We start from the raw sequence: 13953 nt of genomic DNA, 5'->3' as shown, positions 1-13953 counted from the left end.
GAACTGTTGGTGGGAATGCAAACTGGTGTAGCCAATCTGGAAAACAGTATGGAAGTTTCTTAAAAAGTTAAAAATAGAACTACCCCACAACCCAGAAAGTACACTACCAGGTGTTTACCCGAAGGATACAAAAATATAGATTTAAAGGGATTCACACACCCCAATGTTGATAGCAGCATTATCAACAATAGCCAGATCATGGAAAGAGCTCAAATGCCCATTGACTAATGAACAAATGGAGAAGATGTGGTATGTATGTATGTATATACATATGTATACTGGAATATTATTGAGCCATAAAAAGAACAAAATCTTGGCATTTGAAATGACCTGGATAGAGCTACAGAATATTTTGCTAAGTGAAATAAGTCACTCAGAGAAAGGCAAATACTATATGATTTCACTCACATGTGGAATTTAAGAAACAAAACAAACCCAGAGTTGGGGGAAAGAGATCCAAACCATAAAACAGACTCTAAACTATAGAGAACAAACTGAGGGTTACTGGAGGGGAGGTGGGCAGGAGGGTGGGTTAGAAAGTGATGAATATTAAGGAGGGCACTTGTGATGAGCACTGGGTGTTGTATGAACCTCTTCCCCACTTCAAGATTTAAAATTTTCTCCTGGTGTTTTTTTCGTTTTTTTTTTTTTTTAAATAAATTTGAATTTTTTATCTATCTAAATCTAAAATTTATCTCAGAAGAAAGGATGTAGAAACAATGTAATCTTTAAAACAATTTTTGACAGATGGCTTCTGTGCACTTTGCATTCTCCTAGCATAAGAGAATATCTAAAATATTTATGTTCACACCTGTTAATATAATAATTTATGGTTTCTGGTTTTAATATCATGCTTAGGCTTTCTCCACCCTCCAAATTATACAAATACCCTTTTGTTTTATTTTTGTTACTTGTGATGTTTATTTTTTATATTTAAATCCTTAATGAATCTAAAAAGTATTTTCACATATGGTGAGTTGGTACCAAGCTTATTTTCAATCCAGTTAACTAGCCTGTTGGTTTACTGACATTTAGTGAATCATTTCCCCACAAATTTCAAATGCTATCTTTAACACTTTTAAAGATTTATGTGTGGAACTATTCCTTTACTTCTCTTTTGTTTCACTGATTACTCAGGTCCTTGCACTGATACTATATTGTCAATTATTATTTTTTTTTACAATTTTATTTATTTATTTATTTATTTTTAAAATTTTTTTACAAATAGTTTATTGTCAAATTAGTTTCCACATAACACCCAGTGTTCATCTCCACTAGTGCCCTCCTCCATGCCTATCCCCCCCCCGACATCCATCAGTCCTCAGTTTTTGTCAGCATTCAAGAGTCTCTCATGGTTTGCCTCTCTCCCTTTCCTCCACCATTTCCCCCCTTCTTCTCCCCCTTGTTCCTCAGTTAAGTTCCTCCTAATCCTCCTATACACGCAAACATATGATATTTGTCCTTTTCTGCCTATTGTCAATTATTTTAAAAATAAAAATAGCAAACAAAATAAAAATAAAACAAGGAATGCTTGCTTTAAAAGATACTAAGATGTGAGGTGCCTGGGTGTCTAAGTCAATGAAGTGTCCTACTTCAGCTCAGGTCATGAGTTGGAGCCCCACATCAGTCTTTTTGCTGTCAGCACAGATTCTCTGTCCCCCTTTCTCTCTGTCCCTCCCCTGCTCTTTCTCTCTCTCAAAATAAGTAAATAAACCCAAAAATAAATAAATAAAGTTACTAAGATATATTATAAATCTAAAATATTTTTTGGTTGTTCTTATATTCTCCTAAGAGTGCTTTAACTCATGATAAAGTCATTTTNCAATTATTCAGTACATATGTATTGAAAATTCATTAGGTGCTAGGCACTGACCAAGGTTTTCATCCTAGATCAATAACAAGACAAAGCCCCTTCCCTTTTGGAATTTATATTCTAAAGAGGAACACAGACATTAAGCATGTGAGTATATATTAATTGTAGCAGCAGCTCCTAAAAGGAAAATACGTTAGAGCAATGGACTAAATAGTGATATCTGTGTGTGTACTTGTGTGTGTCTGTGCGTGTGCACGCATGCCTGCATGTGCTCTATTTGAGATAGGTCATTAGGAAGGAAGTCTATGAGCAAGTGGCTTGGGGAACAAAAGCTTGGGGAAGGGGTTTCACAATAAGGGAGAAGGAAATATAAATGCCATGAGACAAGAGTATCTGGATCTCCCTGAAACTCAGGGTGGACACATCTCAGGCACAAATTGAGTCTCCTATGATATGTTGTTTATTGGCTTATGAGGAAATGGAATAGGCTTTCTCAATGAAATTCTAATAAGGGCAAATTTCAACATTTAAAAATTAGGGTATATGTCTAAACTATAATTCCTTTCATAAAGGGAGCCCAGGGACAAGGCTGTTGTCCCTTGAAACTATCATGCTGGCTTATAGCAAGATTCTAATGAGGTAGTGGGTATGGTTGCGCATAAAATAAACAAACCAAGAAGGTATACATTGTGATACAAATATGTTTAAACGTTTTTTAAAGGTTTATTCATTTTTCAGAGACAGAGCATGAGTGGGGGAGGGGCAGAGAGTGAGGGAGACACAGAATCTGAAGGAGGCTCCAGGTTCTGGGCTGTCAGCACAGAGCCCAACGTAGGGCTTAAATTCATGGACCGCAAGACCATGACCCAAGCTGAAGTCAGATGCTTAACCAACTGGGCCACCCAGGTGCCCCACATTGTGACACAAATATTAAGGATTATTATACAAAACAGAATGCTATATTTTGAAGTATATTTTAATATTTATAAATGTCTATTGGTTTGTATAATTCTGGTTATTACTAGATTTGGGGAGCTCAACACTCTATATACGTAGTTCCTCCTTGGTCTCATAGAACCAACTATACATTTACTCATGGATGGAAGTACATATTCACATCACTGCTAATAAGACCTTTTGGGGCCTTTAACAAAACCAGGCTACTATGTCTATGTTGGACATCGTGCAGAGGTTACAAGTGGGGGCCTGGTTCTCATACAGCTTTTATTTTTTTTATTTATTTTATTTTATTTTATTTTTTACAAATAGTTTATTGTCAAATTAGTTTCCACATAACACTCAGTGCTCATCCCCACAAGTGTCCTCCTCCATGCCCATCCCCCCTCCCCCTCACATCCATCAGTCCTCAGTTTTTGTCAGCATTCAAGAGTCTCTCATGGTTTGCTGGAGAGGAATTTCTTAACTCATTCTGTGAGGATACCAAAACAGACAAAGACACTACAAGAAAAAAAAAAACTTCATACCAATATCCCTTATGAACATTGATCTAAAAATTCTCAAAAGAAAAAAAAAAACAGTAGCAAACAGAGTTATGCAGTATATTAAAAGGTTAGACACCATGACCAAGTGGAATTTACCCCTAAAATACAAGGATCATTCCACATAGAAAAATTGATCTCCCTGTCTCCCACAACCCCAGGCTCTGATAAACCATCCTCTACTCTCTGTTACTATGACTGTGACTTTCCTAAAATACACATAGAAGTGAGATAATCCACTATTTGTCTCTGTCTATGGCTAGTTTCACTGAGATCCCCAAGGTTCACTATTGTTATGTAAAAGGCAGAATTTGCTTCTTTCTCGTGACTGAATAATATTCCATTAAATATGCATTATATATATGCATTATAATATATTATATCTTACATATATATTATATGCATTATGTGCATGTATGAGACTATTATATATACAATATTCGCATAAATGCGACTCAAATATATATAAATATATATATATAATAGTCTCATAAATGAAGATATCTTTTCAATGCCCTGTTTCATTTCTTTTGGATATACACCCAGAAGTGAATGAAATTGCTGAATCATAGGGTAGTTCCATTTATAATTTCTTGTGGAGTCTCATACTATTTTCTATAGTGGCTGCACCAATTTATATTCTTACCAACAGTGCACAAAAGTTTCCATTTCTCTACACCCTTGCCAATTTTATGACCTCACGTCTTCTTGATAATAATAGCCATTCTATCAGGTATGAGGTGATATCTCATTGTGGTTTTGATTTGCATTTCCCTGGTGATTAATGACATTGAGCATCTTTTCTGTACCTTTGGCCAATTGGGTGTCTTCTTGGAAAATGTCTATTCAGTTCTGCTGCCTTTTTTTTTTTTAAATCAAATTTTGTTTGTATGTGTGTTTGTTTCATGAGTTCCTTAAATGTTTTGGTTATGAACCCCTCACCAAATACATGGTTTGCAAATATCTTCTCCCTTTCAATAGGTTATTGTTTCACTTTGTTGATTATTTCTTTTGCTCAATTGTACCACAGTCTTTGCAGCACCCAACAGGATGTTCCAATTGGTGCCAAAGCAGAGGACAGGCTCTCATATGCCAACAGAGTGCCTAGAAGAGGTCAGCTCAGAGCTTGGACCCTGGAGACACACTCTCCGGGAAACCCTCTTGCTCATGCTTCCTTCTAGAAAAAAACTCTGGGAAAGATTACTCTTGAGAACCACTGTCTCCTCAGGGCACAGCTGTAGGAGTCTGTAATGAGTCTCAACAATTATTCTGACTATGGCCAGGATGAAGACCTGAGGGAGTCACGTTTCAAGAGATGCTATAACCTGGTAAATAATTCCTAACTTTCTCTATTCTGTGACCATCTTGCTTCCTGAGGAGGAAGCTAGAGTTCCTGTGTTCATGCTGCATCTAGAACAGTCATCCCTTCCGCTCTATCATTAGGAAACTCAAGGCTCTTCTTTCCAAACCATCCCAGTCCTAGCTCCTTCACCTCAAGTACAGAGCACTAGAGACCCACTCTTCTGGCTTGCTACTGGCCCTTTCTGCAGCATGCCTGCCCCCCACAGGGAGGAATGTTAACAAGTGCTGCAGCAGCTGGCTGTGAACTTCCCACTCGTGGAAGAGGAGGAAGGGCACCGGACCAAAACCCTTTTTGACAGCATCTGAGCTGACTCCTCCGTAGGAGGTGCGAATGCTGTGGCAAAGGGTCTTTATGACAGTGACAAATCAAGGATAGATAGCCAGCAACTGTACTACTGACATCATCTCCTTTGACCCTCACAAAACCTCAAAAGGTAAATAGAATTATTTTTGTCACTTTATCAGATAGGAAATGGTGAATTGAATTGCCTAAAGTCACACAGAGATGTAGTAGCAAAATTAGGACTCAAACCTTGGCTCCAGAGCCCAAGTCCTCAAGATCAGATGGCTAAAAAGCAAGAGAAAAATCGAGGACTCTCTCCCTCTGATAATTTCCCTTGGGCTTAGTCCAAGAAAACAGGAGGAGGGGGGTGAATTTGTTTGGTTACATTAGTTCTGTGTTCTCTCTATCTCCTGAATTTATAGTGTGTATGTATGTATGTTCATTATCATCAAGAAACTACAAATCCTCCTTTTACTGCCACATACAATGGTGCATACTCATTGGCTCCTTCAGGAAATTATGTTATTTCATTGGTAAAGCAGCGAAGAGTTGAGTTTTGAGGAGTCTCAAAGCACGCAGACGGTGTCCATTTAGCATGTTTGCTGCTTCCAATGACCAGGGAAAGCACTTGGCCTCTTCTGTCCCTTCTAAACTCCCTTCACACCATTTTATTTATGTTACAGACATTTCAGAGCACAAACACTTTCAAGGAAGATGGTTTTAGTGACCCAACAGTGCCCTTAACTCGGACTTACTTCCTGTGAACTCAAAGCTCTTATTCTGCTTCTAGCATTCATTCTATTGTACCTCCTGGCTCCTCACCCTCAAGCCAAAAGGTCCTTTTACCTCTTTCTTCAAGGATTTTGTATAAATCATTCCGCATTCTCTCCATTCTGACACCCTGACATTCAGCATTGAGGATTTCTATCCTCAGTCCCTGTGCTCAGAAACTTCTCTGCTCCAGTTCCCTGTTTCAGTTCCCCCGCTGATTATGCCAACCACTTCTCTTCTGGTGTTACTTGCTCTTATGTTCTTTAGTTCTTTTTCATTTTATTATGTTGTGGTTTTCCTTGCACCAGATTGTCATTCAAAATGTTGTCTTGTTTATCAGTCATTTAATCTATATACTCAAATACCTGTTTATATTAAATAAAAGTTTGCATTTCTCCACTATCAGAAATAGTGCAACTCATATCCACTATACTAATTCTTAATACCTAATGATAAATTAGAGACTCCTTGCATTGGTTAGAATCTTCCACAATATAAACCCAAACTCCTTTCTGGATTGAACACTCCCTGTCTTGTGCCTGTATTCTCACCTTCTGACAAAAATATATAACATATTTCTGCCTAAACTATTTGTTCTTGAGTTTTTCTCCATGATAAGGAACTTCAAGTTCATCAGTTGGGTGATGGGTAGACAATGAATGGTTTCAGAGACAAACACAATCAAATTTGCATTTTAGAAATATAATTTTGATTTCAGTCAGCAGATGTCTATATAAATAAGCAGGATGAGCATCATAATGGCCCCTGGACCCCCTTTCCCAGTGGAAATAACTTCCATTTGTTCTCAATCTCTTCACAAGAAACACACCCTATCTCCTACATTCGCTGAAAAATGGACTTGAGGCATGAGTGCTATGGCCACCCTCTGGACCCAATTACCATCCAACATGGAAAAATTCATTTTAAATCAAAATGATTTATTGTTGTTAAAACATCAGAATAATGAACAATAACATAACAAAAGTTCATTGTCTAGATTTAGCAAATGTAATAATTTGGTCTATATACTACAATTTTTTAAGTTTATCTATTTATTTTGAGAGAGAGAGAGAATATATCTCAAGCAGGCTGTGCTGGCAGCACAGAGCCCAACACAGGGCTCAATCCCATGAACTGTGAGATCATGACCTGAGCCAAGACCAAGAATCAGATGCTTAATGGACTGAGCCACCCAGGCGCCTCTATGCTACAAAACTTTTAATGAAATAAGTATTACAGAAGTAACTGAAACCTTTTTTTGTTCCCATCCAAAATCTCATTTTTGTCCCTCTCATTCCAGAGATAACTGCAATTCTAGACTTGATAGTATATTCCAATTAGAACTTATACTTTCACTATCTATATATGTATTATTTTATGTATTAAAATGTGCACATAACATGTGATACAGAATATACCATCTAGTGACCTCCTTTTTTCCAGTCTATTTTTTAAAATTTGTCCATGTGAATTCATTTACTTTTACTGAGGCACAGAATTTATTCATAAGAAATTTGCACAATTTGCTTGTCTATTCCTCCATGGGCAGGCCATTTCCAAGTTTTCTATTGACAATACATCCTCATGGATGTCTTCAGGAACACAAATGCCAGACTTACTCTAGGGTCTAATGTAGAAGTGGAATTGCTGGATCACAGATGTATGAAATCCAGCTTTCCTAGAGGTGAGCTAATTGTTCTCCTAAGGCAATACTAATCTTCCCATTTCTTCCCAACACTTGAAACTGTCATACTTTTGCACATCCCAAGATGAAGAAGGTTAAATTGCCTTTTAATTCAGTTAAACATCTTTTCTTTTCTTTCTTGGCCATGCCAGGTTCCTTTTCTAGGGATGGCCTGTTCCAGCTTTTTGCTCATTACTTCTTACAGTATTTTTGGTTTTTTTCTTATCAGTGTATGGGAATCCTCTGTTATTCTGAATACTAATCCTTTCTTAATTATGTGTGCAGCAAATACCTGTTTATAGTCCATGATTTGCCTTCCCCCTTTCTCTATAAATGTCTTTTCAAATGCTTTAAATTTAAGATAGTCAGCTTTAGTATATTTTTCTTATGTTTGATATGCTTTGTGCTTGGTTTTAAAAAATCAATTCTTTTCCCAATATCATAAACATGTTTTCTTCTAAATATTTTTCCAATTGACATACTACATTGTGTAAACTTAAGGAGTATAGCATGTTCTTTTGATATGTTTACATATTCCTCTAAATATTTTGAACTTTAGCTTTTTACAATTAATCTCTAGGAATTATTTTCAGTACTGTTTTCCTATATGGGTATCCCCATATACACAATGGTCAGTCCATCCTTTCCCTGCCCATTTCTAAATCAATCTGTGTTATACACTAACTCCTAATAAGCACTTGATCTGTGTCTGGACTCCCTAGTCTCACACATAGGTCTATTTTTCATTCCCTACCACAATACTACTCTTTGAATTATAATAGTAAATAATTTGATGACTGATAAGGTCATTAATTCCTTCTTATTCTAGATGCTCAAATTCTGTTTGCTCTTCATGCTTCTTTATTTTTCTGCATGCCAAATTCAAGTTTAACAGAAATATGTGGTATTTTGATTAGGATTGCATCCAATGCATAGATTAATCAGAAGAGAACTGACATGTTTATCATAGTTAAGTCTTGCCACTAGCATTGCTTATCTTTCCATTTTCTTTAGGTGTTCTTGTTGTTGTTGTTGTTGTTCTTCAGCAGTGTTATAATCTTATAAACTAGTTGGACTTCTTCTGTCAAGATTATTTATAGATTGCTTGATATTTTCTATGGCTGATTGTGAATGAGAAGACTTTTTTAAAATTATAAATTTAATTTATTACTATTTAAGAATAAGTAGGGGCACCTGGGTGGCTCAGTTGGTTGAGCATCCAACTGTGGCTCAGGTCATGATCTCATGGTTCATGGGTTTGAGCCCCGCATTAGGCTGACAGCTCAGAGCCTGGGGCCTGCTTCAGATTCTGTGTCTCCCTCTCTCTGTGTCTCTCTGCTCCAACACCCCTCCCCCAACCACACTCTCTGTCTCTCTCAAATATATAAATAAACATTTTTTAAATTAAACAAATATGTATAATATTGATTGTGTTTGATATTGGTTTATACCAGGCAAACTTACTGATATCTCTAGAGGTTTCCTTGGGAATCCTTGATTGATCCAGAGATTCCAGTGGGTTTTCCTTGCAGCAATCATATTCTCTGTGGATATTATTCCTGTGTTCTTTCCTTTCAAATTCTAATATAGCAAAAAAAGTTTTTTTTTCTGGCATTATTTCACAAATATGGCATCACTGTAGTGTTTTATGCACAGGACTCAAATTAGCTCTCTACATTATGTATATCTGTGACTGCATCTCCTGTACCAAAAGGGAATTAACACACCAGAATCTAGCCTTTGGGGCCTTATTTGTGGTCAGAAACCTGAAGGAGCTACAATAGTGTCAACGATGATGTTCAAAACTTGTTCTGGGTTTTCTTCTTGTTTCCCGTACCTAAAGATTCCCATGTCTTCCTTTTACATTTAGCTATGCACTTGGGTTTTTTTTTAGTTTTAAAACTTATCTAGATTTCTATGTGTTTTAATTGGAATGGGACTTGTCAACATTAGCTTAATCCTCCATGTTACCAAGAGTCCCACCTCTAAAACATTATAGACCACTTGAAATACCATAGTCTCTTAGCCCTTTAGCTTCATTGAAGCCTCTGAACCCTCGTACATTATGTATGAAGATAGGGAAAGGCATTCCAAAGAGAAAAACCTCAAAGATTTTTTTAAGTACATCATATTTGGGGAACAATTAATGAGAACTGCATTGCCTGTACCTAGCAAATAATTCACACAGGCATTATAGGAGACATTACAAACTAGTGGTTGAATTAAATATAGGTTGAATTGGGTCACCTGGGTGGCTCAGTTGGTTAAGCATCTGACTCTTGATTTCAGCTCAGGTCATAACCTCACAGTTCACTGGATCAAGCCCCACATCAGACTCTGTGCTAATAGCACAGAGCCTGCTTGGGATTCCTTCCTTCTCTGACTGCTCCTCCCCTACTCATGTTTGCTCTCTGTGTCTCTCTTTCTCAAAATAAATAAAGAAATAAACTTTAAAAAAGTTAGCTAACTAGATTGATTGATCGAATTAATTAGTGAGTAGAGTGCTCTTTAGAAAAATTAGTGATTTATTGGGGCACATGGGTGGCTCAGCCGGTTAAGTGGCTGACTGCAGCTCAGGTTATGATCTCTCGGTTCATGAGTTCGAGCCCCACGTCAGGCTCTGGGGTGACAGCTTGGAGCCTGAAGCCTGCTTCAGGTTCTGTGTCTCCCTCTCTCTCTGCCCTCTCCTCCTCACGCTCTGTCTCTCTCTCTCTCAAAAGTAAATAGATGTTAAACAAATTTTTTAAAGAAAAATAGTGATTTATTTAGAATATCTGGAACGACAATAACAAAGATATCGCAAAATGTATATAATGGCTTAAATGGAATAAAAGTTTACTTCTTTCCTATGTGATAGTTCCTGTAAGTATCCTTGGTGGGTGGCTCAACTGGATGTGGAGAACTAGGAATGCAGGTTCATTCCACCATGTGATGCCACCAACCCGTCCAGCCTACTGGCCATTTCCATCTAGGTGGAGGAAGCCCAGAACTCAAATGCATGGATTGTGATGCACTCGTTAAAGTTCAGTCACATGGAACACACCTCAGTGCAAGGGAGAGTGCAAAATGTAGTTTGTGTGTCCAGAGAGATGAGAACAACAGGGATTTGAATGAGCAACTAGTAGTCTCTGCCATCATCACTATGTCTCAGAATGCAAGTGACTCAGAGAACAGAGAATCTGTGCTCAAGCAATTAAGGAAGGGTTACAAAGTTTCAGTAGAAAATTATGACCTAAGCTGAAGCTCTGAAACTATAAGTAGGAAACTGAGTTATGAAAGAATTGTTTGAAATGAACAATCAACAAGATCAGATGTGGAAGTGAGGGATAAACTGGGTGAGTGTACTTCTGAACCTCCCACATGTGAAGAACCAAAAAAATAAACCTTGATTTAACCCAAGAAATATTGAGTGCATACAATGAACAACTTCTATAATGATCTCTGTAGGGTTATTAACATAAGCAAAGTATGATTTTCCTCCTCAAATAAGCTTGCAAACCACTTAGGTTGTATGTGCAGAGCATAGTGTTTGGACAGACAGGTTGGCAGGATATCTGAATTTAGAAATGTGGGAAAGAGAGATCAAGCCTACAGGTATAGCCTGGGCAGTTTACTAAGCAGTAGTTGAAATGAATATGGAGTTGGATGACTCAACAAAAGAAATAATAAAGGAAGGGAAGAGAAAAGCTCTGTGATTATCAATATTAGAGAATTTCTAAAGAAATACCTTCTATCAAAGGAGGGGGTGAAATTCTTTGAAAATGGGACACTTGGGGAGAAAACTCACTTGGCTTGTTATTGCTAGGACCCAAATTCAGTGATTCTGGTGATTTACAATCACCCAATGTCAGCATAGACACCTGCTATTTCCTGGGCTCTAGGATCACCATTAGTTTGGTGTTTGGAACAATTCCTAATTTCATAGCTGGTCCTTGTAATAACACAAAGGTTCCAAAATGCTGTCCTTTCTTTGTCATGTGTAATTTTAAAAATGTGTGTGATTTTTGGCTTTTCCATTACGTTGTAAGGTCCCTGAGAGTGGACTATGTCTTACATGTTGAAGAAGTGGATTAAAAGTTGTCTTTTGCACATATTGTATATTACACTTTTTCCAGAAGCCTAGCAAAGTACCTAGCACATACAATATAAAATGGTTTTGTGAATTGATTAAATTTTAGATGTTTGAGTGATGGTTCTGGGATAGAAGAGTATGGGTATCTTTGATTCACAGAGTGCTCACTTCTTAGACATGAGTGTCAAGGGCTAAATATTGATCAGTACCACTGAATAACGAATAACAAAGATATTTCCCCAAATGCGGGTTGTTCTGGATTTAGTAACTCATTAAGATTACTGGTCACTTAATCAAAATTTATGGGTAAGAAATATCATTATATTAGTGGTAACTATAAAATAATTATGGATTCCTCTCCCTCTTTCTTAACAAAGGAGCCATGAAAGAAGACAACCAGTCTTCTATCCTGGAATTCATCCTCCTGGGAGTTACTGGTCAGCAGGTACAGGAAGACGTCTTCTTCATCCTCTTCCTGTTCATTTACCCCATCACAGTGACTGGAAACCTGCTCATCATCTTGGCCATCCACTCTGACATTCGCCTTCACATCCCCATGTACTTTTTCCTTGCCAACCTCTCCTTTGTTGACATCTTATTCTCCTCTGTAACTATCCCTAAAATGCTAGTCAACCACCTGTTGCACAGCAAAGCCATCTCTTTTGGAGGATGCCTTGCACAGTTGTATTTTATGATTGCTTTGGGTAACACAGATAGCTATATCCTGGCTGTGATGGCATATGATCGTGCCGTGGCCATCAGCCGCCCACTTCATTACACAATGATTATGAGCCCACGGACTTGTGTCTTGTTAGTTGTCATGTCCTGGGTGGTTGGAAACGCCAATGCCCTCCCCCACACTCTGCTCACATCTGGTCTGTCCTTCTGTGGCAACAAGGCAGTAGCCAACTTCTACTGTGACACTATCCCTTTACTCAAGCTCTCCTGTTCTGACATCCGTTTTAATGTGAAGGTGATGTACCTAGGGGCTGGTGTTTTCTCTGTACCATTACTAATCATCATCATCTCCTATATTCAGGTCTTTTCCACAGTCCTGAGGGTCCCATCCACCAAGGGTATGCTCAAAGCCTTCTCCACCTGTGGCTCCCACCTCACAGTTGTTACTCTATATTATGGGACAGTCATGGGCATGTATTTCCGCCCTCTGTCTAGTTACAGCCTAAAGGATGCAGTGGTCACTGTTATGTACATGACAGTAATCCCAATGTTAAATCCTTTCATTTATAGCCTGAGAAATCAGGACATGAAGGCTGCCTTGGGGAAACTCTTCAGCAAAAGGCTATCCTCATAAACAATGGAGGTCATATTGGAGAGTCAATTGGAGTCACCAATTAGGTGCATTTGGAAATCCAGCTCCAATGTCCTCCTCCACCAGGAAGCCACATTTATCCTTCCTAGTTGGAAATTCCTCTTCTCTGAAATCTTATGATATGTCTTATGAAATTATCACTTTGTGCACAGTATTGTCCTGTTAGCAGCACAGGAATATTTGGGTCATGTCCCAGATAAGTTACAAATATCAGAGTAAAATTGAGAAAGTCTGCAGCTCTGTTTCTACATGAACATGAATATGAACATGAACACATTAGGAATAATAATAACTGCCCCACCACATGGTTACAGGGTGTGAGGATCACAATAGTCCATGATTTAAAAGCTATAAATCACTGGGACACCTGAGTAGCTCAGTTGGTTAAGCGTCTGACTTCTGCTGAGGTCATGGTCTCATGGTTTGACGGTTCAAGGCCCCATCAGGCTCTCTGCTGTCAACACAGGGTCCGCTTCTGATCCTCTGTCTCTCTCTCTTTCTCTCTGCCCCTCCTGTACTGGTCTCTCTCTCTCAAAATAAATAAACTTTTAAAAAGGCCATAAACCACTATTCACAAGATCCTTGCAAATCGAATCCAGCAGCATATAAAAAGAATTATCCACCAAGATCAAGTGGGATTCATTCCTGGGTTACAGGGCGGGTTCAACATTTACAAATCAATCAATGTGATACATCATATCAATAAAAGAAAAGATAAAAACCATATGATCCTGTCAATAGATGCAGAAAAAGCATTTGACAAAATACAGCATCCCTTCTTAGTAAAGACTCTAGAGAAAGTTGGGATAGAAGGAACCCACTATTCAAATGTCAATTTTTTTTACTATTAGGCTAATTACCCCTACTATGCTTGTAAGCCTTTGAGGGAGAGAACTGTCTTAAAATATCACTGTACCTCTCACCGTCTTGCAAATATAAAGTGTATCCAATCACTCTTGGTGGAAAGTGAGATAAACAAATAAAAATAGTGTTGGTGGAATTGTAATCTGATAATGATAGACATAATCAGACTAGACATTATTTACCTATCCAGTAAACTCTTTTAAGAAAATGACCTGAGTAGATGTTTTTGTTCTTACATATTTTTGTAAGAATATCTTTTTGTTCTTAGTATTATT

General features: G+C 37.8%; 1 protein-coding gene across 1 annotated transcript; it reads left to right on the top strand.

Annotated features, from left to right (window-relative positions):
- Positions 1–11866: 11866 nt before the first annotated feature.
- On the top strand, positions 11867–12796 carry LOC120246515 (olfactory receptor 1A1-like). The gene has a single exon (XM_039254067.1). The coding sequence runs from the start codon at positions 11867–11869 to the stop codon at positions 12794–12796; it is 930 nt and encodes a 309-aa protein (XP_039109998.1).
- Positions 12797–13953: the final 1157 nt, after the last annotated feature.

The sequence above is a fragment of the Hyaena hyaena genome, unplaced genomic scaffold (assembly GCF_003009895.1).
Source record: "Hyaena hyaena isolate Hyena2069 unplaced genomic scaffold, ASM300989v1 scaffold_10, whole genome shotgun sequence".
In the NCBI taxonomy this organism is placed as follows: Eukaryota; Metazoa; Chordata; class Mammalia; order Carnivora; family Hyaenidae; genus Hyaena; species Hyaena hyaena.
This window is presented reverse-complemented; position numbering and strand designations above follow the sequence as displayed.

Excerpts from the sequence above, each read along its gene's own strand:
- LOC120246515 (XM_039254067.1), top strand. The coding sequence starts at position 11,867 with ATGAAAGAAGACAACCAGTCTTCTATCCTGGAATTCATCCTCCTGGGA.